We start from the raw sequence: 14546 nt of genomic DNA, 5'->3' as shown, positions 1-14546 counted from the left end.
ATATTAAAGGAAAAAAAATGGAAATAGATAGAAGGAAGAAAAAAGAAAATAGCAATAAATATCTTAAAGTTGCAGAAATCAACCCAGATGAAGAGTTTACTTATTTACCAAGGATTTATATATATTTTTTTTTCAGTTTTAAAAAACATGAATTTAGTTATTTTTCCAGAATTTTGTGAGGTCAATAGTGATCAAATATTTTTTTTCTAGATTACTAATTCCTGCCCCTCTAACTAAAATGGGGGTGCAATTGAAGGTTTATTGGACCTGAAAGCATTCTAACTGGTTCTATAAGGTAGGTCGTATCATTTGTGTACTTAAGTGTGTTTAATTCCACAAATTAACTTATATTTTAAATGCACTGAAGGATCTTACTAAACATCCCTTATTTTATCTTCTATATAACTCAAACTTTTACAAACTCACACTTCATTATAACTCAAACTTTTTAAAACTCAATTACACTTGTCATTTTGTCCTCTCCCCAACTCTAGTACCTGACCTTGCTTTTTAACACTAAACACAATTTCTAAGGCTTTAAAATATATCATTGCATTTTTCTAACAACATATGATTAAGAAAGTTAAAATTTTGTTTACTTATTTTCACTTTTTTGAATAAGTGATCTCATACCTTCTCACCATCTTGCTTCTCTTGCTCTGGCTGGGTTTCCGGTGCTGGCCATGCATCTTTGTCACTGCTTTCATCCTCAAATTCAATCCCTCTCAGTTCGGGTTCTTCTTCCAGAAATTCTTCCGGGCTGTCTGAGGTGTGTGCAGTAGACTCCAATCTAAAAAACAAAAGAAAATCATTCTTACTTGTTTTGCTAAGGATAAATATAAAATCTCAAAAGTCCTTTCTCAACAAAGTAACAGTTTAGAGAATCAACTATATGTTGACAACAATTTCAGATTTTACAAGTCTAAAACCAGTCTCTTCATCCTCATATAATATTATCATCTTCTCAATTATGTAAACTAGACCCTTCTTTTATTCTATCTATATCTTATTGGATCTTATCTTTTTTTTAACCTAATTTACACTGAAGGACCATGGACCTTATTCTATTAGAATGAACATATATCCCAATTTACCTGAGGCACTCGTAGTTTACAGACTTTTGTCCATAATTTTGGATGCTGGCATAATTATTAATGATGCTCCTTTCATTCTCAAAAACGTCACCTTGGACAACACATTATGTGGTTTAGTTCTAACTCCAAAAATGCCTTTCAAGTATATTCCTGACTTTCTATACCCATTTTCACAGCTCTGCTTCAGGCCCCAGTTCTCTCTGGACCACTGTAACTTCTTCCCAATTCATCTTCAGACTTAGAGTAGTACATCTCCATCAAGGCTTTCACAGCTGCCTTTCTAATATATATTATCTGCACCTGTGACAGCCCAATTCAGAAACTTCTTGGTGGTTCTCTAAGCTTAGTGAATAAAGTGTACCTTCTTTGAAAGCCTAACATGACTAGACCCTTATATATATATTTTGTTTGTTTTTGAGACAGGATCTCCCTGTCACCCAGGCTGGAGTGCAGCGGCGTGATCTCAGCTCACTGCAACCTCTGCTCCTGGGTTCAAGCAATTCTCTTGCCTCAGCCTCCTGAGTAGCTGGGATTACAGACGTGTGCCACCACACCCAGGTAATTTTTGTATTTTTAGTAGAGACAGGGTTTTGACATGTTGGCTCAGGCTGGTTTTGAAATCCTCACCGATCCACCCGCCTCGGCTTCCCAAAGTGCTGGGATTACAGGCATGAGCCACTGGGCCCAGCCTAGACCCTTACAATTTTATTTACCTTATTTATCAGTTATCTTTAGAAACATTCCGCCTAGCTTCGTGCCTTTGCTTATGTTAGTGCTTTAGTCTAGATACAATAGCCATGAGAAACACTTCATTATTTTACATTTAAATTAAAATTAAATGAAGCAATTCAGTTCTTCATTAGCACTAGCCATACTTCAAGCATTCAATGGGCACACTGGCTAGTGGCTACATACTGGGCAGCACAAGTACAAAACATTTCCATCATTGCAGAAAGTTGTTTCACATCCTTGGTGTAGATAAGGGGTGAGCAAACCTTTCCTTTAGTTATTGTGGACCATATGGTCTCTGTTCTAACCACTCAACTCTGCCACTGCAATGCAAACATAAGTAAAAATATATAAGCTTAATAATATATAAAAATATATAAGCTTACTAAACAATAATTTAAAATATATCAGCTTAATGAGCATGGATGTCTTACAATAAAATTTTATTCACAAAAACAGGTAGCAGGCCACATTTGGCCTGCAGGCCACAGTCGGTGGATCCTTTCACTAGAAGATCTTCTTTTCTCCCAACTCTGCTTGTTGAGTTTCTACTTATCTTTGAAGCCAAGACCCAAATGCCAAATCTCTCCATCCCCTCAATTAGAATCAAACACTCTTTCCTCTGTATCCACAGCATTCTGCACTTCCCATTATTGTACTGTCACAATCCACCTCATAGTGCTTTTAACTGTGTACATCTCTCTTTACCCCGAGGCAGTCAAATCCTTTGAGAGCAAAGACCATGTTTTGTTCCTTCATGTGTTTGAGGAAACATTCAAGCATTAAGTCCTACTGTTCTGTTTATGAAAAGCAAACAAAATTCCACAATAATTCTGGAAGGTTCAATTTAAAATATATTGCTACCCTTCTAAAAAGGGTACTATATATCAAAATATTGCTCAGTGAGAAAACTATTTTTCTAAACTCATTTTTTTATTACTAGATTTAAATACTTCCTTATATCTATCTTTAACATTACAAATTTTTCACCAAAATATTTATATACTTAATTACCCAAATTTTAAATTATTTGTATAATCAGATTAGCATAGCTACAGAATTCTCTACTTGACTAAAATAATTGAACAGTTAAAATAGCAAAGTTATGAATTAACTAAATGGTTGACTCGGGAACAGCTGGCTGAACTGTAGGGCAAAAATCTAATTTTATTATAAAATGTAGAGTCTTGCTTTAAGATGCAAAGAAAGACAAAGAATAAAGTTGAGCCTCAAGTGTTCCATTGATTCAGCTGGCAACTAAATTCCTGGAGGAACTGACTGTACTATTTATGGTTTATCACTGATTTATAAATTATATCCAATAGCTCAGTAAAATGAATCAATAAAGTAAAATTGAGGGTATTTTAAAACTGACTAGAGCCTGTTCGTATTGACTGCCCAGAATCTGTAAATCCTCTGCTCTAAGCCCGTCTGGACTCCCTCGGCCCCAGTTATTTTTCCTTTGAAAACACTAAGAATAATGTCACTGCATCAGTTTTTACCAGAGCCAATCACCCATCATACCTGGAAGAGGGATAATACCCAGACTGCCCTCAGTCCTAATAATCATGAAATGCATAGCTGAAAGAAGAACAGGTGAAAGCTCATGAACTCAAGGAGCACAATGGACACATCACAGATATTGATTGGGCTCCCAAGAGCAACTGCATCGTCACTTGTGGGGCAGATCGCAATGCCTATGTCTGGAGACAGAAAGATGGTGTCTGGAAGCAAACCCTGGTGATCCTGAGAATTGCGCAGCTACTTTTGTGAAGTGGTCCCCCCTAGAGAACAAATCTGTTGTGGGAGGTGGAGCATGACTCATTTCTGTTTGTTACTTTGAGTCTGAAAATGACTGGTGGGTGAACAAGCACATTAAAAAGTCGATTTGCTCCACAGTCCTCAGCTTGGATTGGCATCCCAATGTATTGCTGGCAGCAGGATCATGTGACTTCAAATGCAGTGTTTTCTGCTTACATTAAAGAAGTGGATGAAAAGCCAGCCAGCACATCCTGGGGCAGCAAGATGCCTTTTGGGTAGCTAATGTCAGAGTTTGGTGGCAGTGGCTCTGATGGCTGGGTCCATGGGGTCAGCTTCTCTGCCAGAGGGAGCCACTTGGCTTGGGTCAGCCATGATAGCACCATGTCTGTTGCTGATGCCTCAAAAATATGCAGGTCTCAACTCTGAGGATGGAGTTCCTGCCTCTTCTTAGTGTGTCATTTGCCTCAGAGGCTGCTGGCCATGACTGCTGCCCAGTGCTCTTTAGCTATGATGGCTGTGCTACCTGACCTTTGTCTCCAAGTTAGACATTCCAAAACAGACCATCCAATGCAACATATCTGCCACGGAATGCTTCCACAACATGGACAAGAGGGCGACAACTGAGGACCACAACACGATCTTGGAAATGCTGCACCAGAATAGCATCACTCAAGTCTCTATTTATGAAGTGGACAAGCAAAGTACATCGCAAATTTTGCACTGCTGGCATTGATAGAGCCATGACAATTTGCGGTTTCAAGGGCCTCCGGATAACATGAAGCTGAGTGAGCTTCCACCATCCAGCATGACAAACTGTGGCTGACCACAGCTGTGCCGTGGAATGTGCCATGGAAGCCAGCCCCAAGAAAACACTGAAAACATGTATCACACCAATACGATGTGGTTTTGTTTGAATATAAAATTGGTAAAAGTGTTGGTTTTTTAAAAGCAGTTTTTTTGTTTGTTTGTGGTTTCATTCCATTATTGACCAAAGCTTTTCTTTAAGTAGTTTATTATGGAAAATTGTCACACTAACTTAAAAGATAGGGTAAGAGAGATTATGTAAATTTTCCACTAGAAAATTAAATAAAAGAACCGAATGTGGAATTAAAAAAACTGACTAAATCTCAGCATTACTTAAAACTATGCCATCAAATTCAGCATTGGTGATAATGACTCATTTGGGATAGATTTTCACACATGAAGTGAGTTTATGCCAGTCTCTTACTAGCAACTTCTCCCAATAACATTGTCAAGGTAACACTTGGCGCTGATAAACAACTAATAATCTTGTATAAGAATTCAAATATAAAGAAGAAAAAAGAATTCAAATATAAATAATTCAAATACAAACTCCTATACCAAAGTCATCTGCTACACAAACAAAATAAACAGCTTCTACCTTAAATGTTAAATACTAATATGAAAGTACAAATAAACAAAAAATGGGAGTAAAATACACAATTCTTTACTTGTTTATTGAAGCTGTAGGTGAAGTCTGGGAAGTCTTTTCATCTTCACCTTGAGAACTGCTAAATTCAGAATCCTGAAACCGCTTTCCAATCTTCGGCCGCTTTAGATTACTACTTCGAGTACGAGTGGAAACAAATGTTTTATCATGACCTGAGGAGGAAAATAGCAAAACTGCACTTAGTTGATTACATATTAAAAGGACTACCTATTAAAATACACAGAAATGCAAGAACTACACTAGTTTACACATATCCCCCACATTACACAGGTTTGCCCTCCCCTGACTTAAGTCAGGCTAAAAAATTTTACAATTTACGTCTTTTTCTAAAATATATAATAACTTTGTCAAGTTATATGAATTGTATAATTCATTCCTCACATTTCCATGTTATCTTGGGCTTTGCAAAGTGTTTTTGCATTTCACTTACATTCTCTCCCAATAATCTTGGAAAATAAACAACACAGACATTACCATCCCTATTTTATAGCTAAGGAAAAGAGGAAGAGAGAGGTACAATAGCTTACTCAGTGTTCACATAGCAAAATCAGTGACAGTGGTGGCATGAGAGCCCATATCTGGATTCTAGAGCTGAAAACGTTTTCACTTACTCAGGGTGAGACACCACACACACATGCATGCATGCATGCTCACGCACACAGCTCTAATTTGAAGTCTCAAATACGGACATATCAGTTGAATTTCTTACCTTCAGAAGTGCTTGCAAAGGCATCTTTTAAAGAATCCATCTAAAAAAGAGACAGATTTAAACCTAAAGTTTTAGACTATTTTTTCTTCCTAAGGATCTATTTCATTTATAGTTTCAAAAAAAAAATTGTAAAATGTTTTTCAAATAGCACTTTTTAAGAACATTTACTTTAAAAAGAAAAAGGTTATAGTTCAGCTTCAATTTATAAGACTGAGAACATATGCAAGTCATCTAATATGTCATAGTGTGTCCACTGTTCTCCTAGTTCTGTCCTCAGCCACCTTCTCTGCTCAGTCCACATGCTTTCCCTTCACTATCCTACTTCAGCATCTGCTTACCAATGAATTCAAATATGCAATGTAAGCCTCCAAACTTTCTTCCTGATTTCCAAAGTTCTATTTTCAATGAAATATCTCCCAGTGGATGTCCCATCCAATTTCACACTCAATCATTCCTAAAATGAACTTTATCTTTCCCCAATATTATTCCCCATATTGCTTAATGACAATTCAGTCATTCTAACCAGAAAACAGTGAGGCAGTAATGACTTCTTCCTATCCCACATTTAATCAATCACAAAGTCCTTCCATTTTAATTGAAGAACCTCTCAAAACTGCCCTATCCTTTGTATTAACATTGCTTTAGTTTATGCCTTTACTCTCTTGAACCTCAACTATTCCAACAGCCTCCTCACTAGTATCCCTTGCTCTAATCACATCCCATCTAAACCCCTCCACACTAATGACAAAGTGATACTTTCAAATCACAAATTATACCATTTCTTTGCTTAAAAAAAAAGGAAAAAAGAAACCTTTAATAGCCAACCACTGCTTAGAATACAAATTCTCAACATATGCAAAATACCAAGTACCTCTGTCATGTCAAACACGCCATTTTCTTTCACATTTCTGTAATTTTTTTTACATGGTATCCTCTGGAATGCCCTAACAACCCATGTCACAGAACTCCCACCCACCTTTAAAAGTCAACCTCTCCTATGTACCTCCAATCACTTGCTATAATAATTTTTATGCTATAGTATTTAATTCTGTATTTCCAACAAAGGATCATCTAGTTCTCCAATGTCTAAGAACCATATCTTTCTATGTCCAGTGCTTGCCACAGTAACTACTTTATTCATCCATTACATGCTTACTAAAATGCCACAATATAGTAGACACACAGCCTTCAATTTATAGAACAAAAGCAAAGGAGCAATTGTGACAAATGATGTGACAAAAATGTTGCTTCAAGAAAATTACAGTCCAACAAAAGGTTAAAATGTAAAGATGGATAAATAAAAGGCACAAAAAGTATCGTAAGAGAAATATATGTTAATGTTTTATGTATAAAAATAGGAAAAAATACAGCTGGGTGCAGTGGCTCACGCCTATGATCTCAACACTTTGGGAGGCTGAGGCAGGTGAACCATGAGGTCAGGAGTTCAAGACCAGCCAGGCCAACATAGTGAACCCTTGTCTCTACAAAAAATACAAAAAAGGAAAAAATAGGTAATAATACCATCATTACCTAAAGAATAAATCATGTAATTAAAATAAACAAAACTGTTCATGGTTACTGATAAAAAGGGATTTAATACAAGTAGTTTAATACGATAAACATTTTCCTTCAACTATTTAAAAACATTAAAGTACTATGAAGAATAGAATTTCTAAAATCTTAATTAGGTTACATTCTAAAACCAAATTTATGCTATCAACTGTGATGTTGTACCACTGTTAATATATTCTCACTCAAATAACAAATCTAAAATTATTTGGATTAGTGTAAAGTAAATCATTGCTCTCATTACATTTATAGAAGAACAGATTTTCTACTTTCCTTGATTTTATGACAACTGGCCAATACTAAATGAATCTGTGTATATCTGAGAAATTTAGACTGAATAGAACAGGAGCTTATTCTCAAGTTTGAATTTCCAAATGTAGGGGGAAAAAAACAAAAACCCAACTCCTTATGTATAGTTATATTATTTGTTATTCTTAACAATGGTTACAAATTTTCTACTCAAATAGAGTCAACTCTCATTCTAACTAAGACAGAAAATAAGCACAAATAATTCCCTAAAGCAGCTGTTTATACAATATGCCTATGTATTTACATAGGCATATTCAACACTCACTAAAAATAAACTTAGATACACACATACAAAAATGTGACTGTAATAAATGCCATCCCCCAAAACCCTAGACTTCTAGAGTCCCATCAATGGGCCTGTATTTTAAGCAATACCAAGTACCACAAAACATCGGTTCTAGAAAAGGACCTAGTAAGTCCTGTGAAGTTTGGTAATGGGACTTTTCCTTCTACTTTCAGGATACTTAGTATTTGCAAAGTGCATTACATTCTACAAAGACCTAGCATACACAGCCTCAAACGTTATGTAACAACTCCATCATCTTTCACCTACTTACTCCACTTCTGGAAATTTTTATGTTCAGAGAAGTAATTACATATGCACAAGGATTCACATATAAATGTGTTTGCTCCTGGGCCATTTAAAAATGTTAAAAATTTAAGGATTCTATGTTAAAGAAACAAATAATGGTATTTAATTAAAACATAATAGAATAGTGTGCTGCTATTTAACAATCATGTTTTAATGATTTAATGCCACAGAAAATGCTTCCAATATTACATTACTGGAGGAAGGCAGTTAGAAGCAATCTAAGAGAATAAAAATATAATATATACAGATACATGCTTTGTAATATACAATATTAAATAAATATGCAAAAATGTTTAACAGTGGCTATATCTGAATAGTGGAATTATATATTTTTATTTTCTTCTATATTATTTTATGTTCATTCTAAATTACCTTTAATTAGCTCATACTTTTAACATCATTAAAATTATTTTTCAAAGAAAATTAAAGTCCTTAGTAATATTAACAGAAGATGCCAGGAAAACTAACACAGTAGAAATTACATAGGTTTTTTTGAACTATAACATTTAAAACTCAAATATAAGCTGAATCTATATTTTAAAAACACAAAAATTATTTCCTACAGTAAACATACAGTGTACCTACAGTTAGCTGCATCTCACTAGACTGATTGTCTTCAGTTCCTGCTTCATATTCTGGAACAGATGCAGGACCATATTCTCCAGACATAGGTCTTTTAGGTTCATTTTGAGAAACTGCTGTGTATAGAAGAATTTTAAAAATTGTAACCCAACCAGTATTTGGTTTTAACTGTAACATTGTACTGACTTTCCTAAAAGCCCTGAAGAGCAGCCTAGACAGAAGGGTCATGAAAATCTAGGTGTGAGATGTTCTCTTCACCAGTATCTTATAATGCAACATTGCCATTATATACAATGGTAAATAGTTATTTTAAGTATTTAGGGGCTTTGGAGAGACGTATATGAGATTAGTGGGTACTCTGGACCCCACTGGTGCCTATTCTATGCCATTTCAGTAATCTATGTTTATTTCTTACCCACCAATTCCTACTGAGCTGTTATAGGTCTCGTTATTACTAGGGACTCAAACGTTATATAATCACAAAAATTCAAACTTCAGACAAGAGATTCTGTTACTAGAATTATCACATTACAATACACCACTACTCTGGACTCTAAGACATAACCACTATTAGCCACTGCTTTTTAAACTGGACTTGTGTGCCAGCAAGGATAAGTAAACTGAACTTATGTTCAAACTGAAAACACTCCTACCTGGTATTTTAAGCGTTTCTCTCTGTAATGCTCTGGTGACTGGTATTCGCTGGTACCAGTGTCCAACACCTTCAACTTCCCAAAGGAGTTCATGATCTCCTGGATACTTCTCAAAGTACTGCTTGCAAGCTGAAAAACACATTTAGAATTTTCTAGAAATCTCAAATATCCACTGTTTTGAAAATCAGAAGATGGAAAGCTTCCTAACTCACTTAATGGGGCTAACATGACCTTGATACCAAAACACCACCAACACAACTCAAGTATACAGTAGTCTCATTTATAAATAAAAATTCTAAATAAAATCCCAAATGCAAGTTTTACCTTGACCAAACAATAAATATCCTTTAAAAATGTACTTCGTTTTTAAAGAAAAAAAATGATTAAATGTTACTGAGGTGTCCAACACAGAACTGAATAAAAAGACTGTCAGACTCAATAGTGTAAAAATACCAGTTCTCACCAAATTGATCTATAAATTCCATGCAATTGCAAACAAATCCCAACATAACTTATTTTTTAATAAAACTTGATCCCAAATTCCAAAATTAAAGAATAAAGGGTAAGAAAATATTCAGTAAGTACAACTATTATACATCAGTTTTAAAACTACAAAAAAAAAAAAAAGAAACAATATTCAGGTCAATTTTGAAGAAGAAAAATAAGGATAGAGACTTGTCCAAGTAAATACCAAGAATCATTATAAAACCACAGTAACTGAAACAACCTAGTACTGACATAAAGATATATAAACAGGCTGTGGGGTGGGAGGAAGGAGAAGAAAAATACCAAAAAACAAACAAAAAACCCACAAATAAATAACAAAGAAACTCCACTAGGAAAGAACCACATATAAACTACAACTTGCCAAATGATGGAAACGGCATTATATTTCAGCAAATAATGGATAAACTACTAAAATAATGGTGCTAAAATAAAAATCCTTATTTTAAAAAAAAAAACCAATAAAGTCAGATCCTGACCTCACATCAACATAAACTCTGAACAAATTCTAAGACCAAAATGTTTAAAAGAAAACATAGGAGAATAGGGTTCAGATGGATTCCTTACAAAAGGCACAAAAATCACAGTCCATGATGAAAAATTATGATCTATTAAGATTTAAAACCTAGTATATATCAGGACTGTGCAACAGAACTTTCTGGGACACAGATGTGTCCTATCATCAGCACTGTCCAATACAACAGCCACTAGCCACATGTGGCTACTTAGGAAATGAACTTATATTTTTATTTAATATTAATTAGCTCTAACTTATATTTAAATTAGTGACTACTGTATTGAACTGCACCCCTCTACATGAAAATGATCCCAGAAAGACACAGATTAGGAGACATTTAGAGTAAAACAAAGGATTAGTACTCAAAAAATATAAAGAATTTCTACAATGGAATTCAAAAGACAAGGTTATCCAAAGAAAAATTGGCAGAGACTATGAACAGGAAATTTACACCTTATGAAATCTGAGTGGTCAATAAACAAACAAAGAGATGATAAACCCCACTAGCTGCCAAAGAAAGGTAAGATAAAACAAGAAGATAAGATTTTCACACCTGTGGGATAATGACAAGCACCAAGAAGAATAAGGGAAATGGAAACACACACTCTGCTGGTGGGAGAATAATTTTGCAACACAAAGTTGAAGAGACACATTTTATGATCCAATTCTACTTTGAGGTATAAACCCTAATACCTTATACAGATATTCCTTGACTTACAATGGGGTTACATTCTGTTAAACCCATCATAAATTGAAAACACCATTAAGTCAAAAATGTATTCACGACACCTAAGCTACCAACCATCATAGCTTAGCCTCACTTACCTTAAATGTGTTCTGAACACTTACAGTTCAGAACACAGCCTACAACCTACAGTTGGGCAAAACCATCCAACACACAATCTATTTTATGATAAATTGTTGAATATTTCATATACTTTATTGAATACAGTACTCTGTAGAGTACTGGTTGGTTGCCCCTGTGATCGCCTGGCTGACTGGGAACTGACTGGCAGCCACTGCCCAGCTTCATGAGAGAGTATCATATCATTAGCATAGGAAAAGATCAAAATTCAAATGACTGTTTCTACTAAATATCACTTTTGTACCATCATAAAATCAAAAGTTAAACCATCGTAAGTGGAGGGCCAGCTGTACATATGCAGAAAACTTTTATAATATTCATTACAGGACTATTTTTAATGGGGACCTAACCTAAGTGCTCAACAGTAAGGAAATATATGAATAAACTGTAATATGTATATAATAAAATTACTATACAGTGTTTAAAATAAATGAGTTATGGCTACCTAAATCAACATTGATAACTCTTTTAAAAATGCTCAGTAAAAATTGGGCCAATAAATGAACAAAATGCCACCATTTATGTAAAGCTTAAAAACTTATTCAACAAAGTGGTACAGCCACAATGGAAAACAGTTCCTCAAAAAGTGAAACACAAAATTACCATATAACCCACCAATTTCACCTCAGGTATATATTCAAAAGACATGAAAGCAGAGACTCAAACAGATATCTGCACACCAACGTTCAATGAAGCATTATTCACAATGGCCAAAAGGTAGAAACAACCCAAGTGTCCATCAATAGATGAATGGCCAAACAAAATACGGTATATTCATACAAAGGGAAACTATCCAGCCATAAAAAGGAATGGACTACATCATGGACCTCAAAACCATTATATTTAGTCACGTAAGCCAGACACATAAAGACAAATATTCTATGATTCCATTTAGATAAGGTACCTAGCATGGGCAAATTCATAGGGACAGAAAGCAGAAAAGAGTGTGCAAGAGCCACTGAAGTGTTCACCTACAAATAAGGTATTATATACAATTTTTTACCACAACAAAAAGCTGTTTAAAAAATAAGAAAACACACTAAATAATATTTTATAATGTTTACAGACATAAATATGAAACCGTAAACAGGAAAATAAACACCAACTTCAGGAGTGCAATTATCTCTGGGGAGGAAAGGAGAAAGGAGAATGTATTACAGAAGGATTCAAAGAGAACATCGACTGTATCTTTTATTACAATCAATAAACATTGTATTTAGTTCTCTCTTAAACTAAAATAAAAATTGCAAAATCTTAACATCTGTTCAATCTAGACTTGGTACAGAAATTAGGATACTAGTCTATCCATTTTTTCCCTGTATCTTTGAAAATATTTTTCATATGTTCTGGGTTTAGTTTCCAAAACTAAAAGGATGGAAGAAGCTGGAGAAAACCAACACAACACGCACAAAACAAAACAAAAAGGCATGGCTAATAAACCAACTGTTGAGATAAAATAGAACAATGATAACTACTTCCAAAAGGAAAGAAAAAAGGAGAAAAAACAAATGGGACAAATAAAGAATAGTAGGATGGGAGATTTAAACTAAATAATATCAAAACTTACTTGAAATAAATGCATATAGATTAAGAAAAGGAAAAGGCCATGAGAAAGAATTAACAATATACACAAAGAACTAATATCCAAGACACATAAATAACTTGTAACTCAATAAGAAGACAAGCAATTCAATACAAACATAAGCAAAAGATAGGAACAAACACCTCACTTTTTCTACCCTTTTTTAGGGCGTATGATTACCCAATAATTACATGAAGAGATACTCAAAATCTTTAGTCTTCAGGAAAATGCAAACTGAAACCACATAATAAGTGAGATAGCATTATCCACATAATAAGTGAGATAGCCTTACTACTAGAAAAGGCTGAAATTAAAGAAATTAACAAAACCAAGTATTAATGAGTATGTAGAGCAACCAGAACTTCCACACATTACTAACGGGAATGCAAAATGACATAACTACTTTATTAGAAACTAATTTGGCAACTTCCTAAAGTTAAACACAATCATAAAAACCAGTAATGACACTCCTAGGTATTTGCTCCAAGAAAATGAAAACAAATGTCCATACAAAGACATTTTCACACACCTTTATTCATAATAGCCAAGAAAGAAAAGAAATCAAATGTCTATCAATAGGCAAATAAATAAACCGTGGTATCACCAAAGTGAGAAATACTCAGCAATCTGGCCTGATCTAGGCCAGATGTGGTGGCTAACGCCTGTAACCCCAGCACTTTGGGAGGCCAAGGCAGGCAGACCACCTGAGATTGGGAGTTCCAGACCAGCCTGACCAACACGGAGAAACCCTGTCTCTACTAAAATTACAAAATTAGCCGGGCATGGTGGTGCATGCCTGTAATCACAGCTACTCAGGAAGCTGAGGCAGGAGAATCGTTTGAACCCAGGAGGCAAAGGTTGTGGTGAGCCAAGATCACACCATTGCGCTCCAACCTGTGCAACAAGAGCGAAACTCCATTTCAAAAAAAGAGAGAGAGAAATACTCAGCAAAATAAAAAAAAAGGAAGGAAGTATTGAGACATGCAACATCAATGAGCCTCAAAAATAAGATGCCAGACATAGAAGTACACACAACCATATATTTCCATTATTCATGAAACTCTAGAAAAATCTAATTGGTACTGACAGAAAGCATATCAGTGCTTGCCTAGAGTGAGTTTGGAGGGGAAGGAAGCTGGAGGACTGGTGCACAAAGGGAACTCTTGGAATTGTCAGAAGTCATTAAAATGTACTCTTAAAATTGGTGTATGTTATTGTATATAATAAATTATAACTTAATAGATACTTGCCTTCTTTTTTTTTTTTTTTTTTGAAACAGGATCTCACTCTTTCCCTGAGTCTGGAGTGCAGTGGCTCACTGCAGCCTTGAACTCCTGTACTCAAGTGATCCTCCTGCCTCAGCCTCCTAAGTAACTGAAACTACAGGCGCATACTACTAGGCCTGCCAAGTTGTGTGTTTTTTTTTTTTTTTTTTTTGAGACATGCTCTGTCACCCAGGCTGGAGTGGAGTGGCCTGATCTAGGCTCACTGCAAACTCTGCCTCCCAGGCTCAAGCAAATCTCATGACTTAGCCTTCTGAGTAGCTGGGATGGCAGGCATGTGCCACCATGTCTAGCTAATTTTTGTATTTTTAATACAGATTGGATTT

The 14546-nt window shown here is 35.1% G+C and overlaps 1 protein-coding gene and 1 pseudogene across 6 annotated transcripts in view; one reads left to right on the top strand and one right to left on the bottom strand.

Moving 5' to 3' along the window:
* FAM169A (family with sequence similarity 169 member A) overlaps positions 1–14546 on the bottom strand; it is a 79213-nt gene that overhangs the window by 12541 nt on the left and 52126 nt on the right. For all 6 annotated transcript variants that reach the window (XM_032278309.1, XM_032278357.1, XM_032278337.1 and 3 more), the window contains 5 exons: positions 9470–9598; positions 8820–8932; positions 5765–5804; positions 5057–5207; positions 634–790 (listed from right to left, as the gene is read on the bottom strand). In XM_032278309.1, coding sequence (XP_032134200.1) covers positions 634–790; positions 5057–5207; positions 5765–5804; positions 8820–8932; positions 9470–9598 — 590 coding nt within the window. The remainder of the gene's footprint in view (positions 1–633; positions 791–5056; positions 5208–5764; positions 5805–8819; positions 8933–9469; positions 9599–14546) is intronic.
* LOC116551856 lies at positions 1797–4700 on the top strand (annotated as a pseudogene).

This window comes from Sapajus apella, unplaced genomic scaffold (genome assembly GCF_009761245.1).
Source record: "Sapajus apella isolate SASKATOON/1434 unplaced genomic scaffold, GSC_monkey_1.0 scaffold1, whole genome shotgun sequence".
NCBI lineage: Eukaryota > Metazoa > Chordata > Mammalia > Primates > Cebidae > Sapajus > Sapajus apella.
Note: the sequence above shows the minus strand (reverse complement) of the source record. Positions and strands in the feature narration are given on the sequence as shown.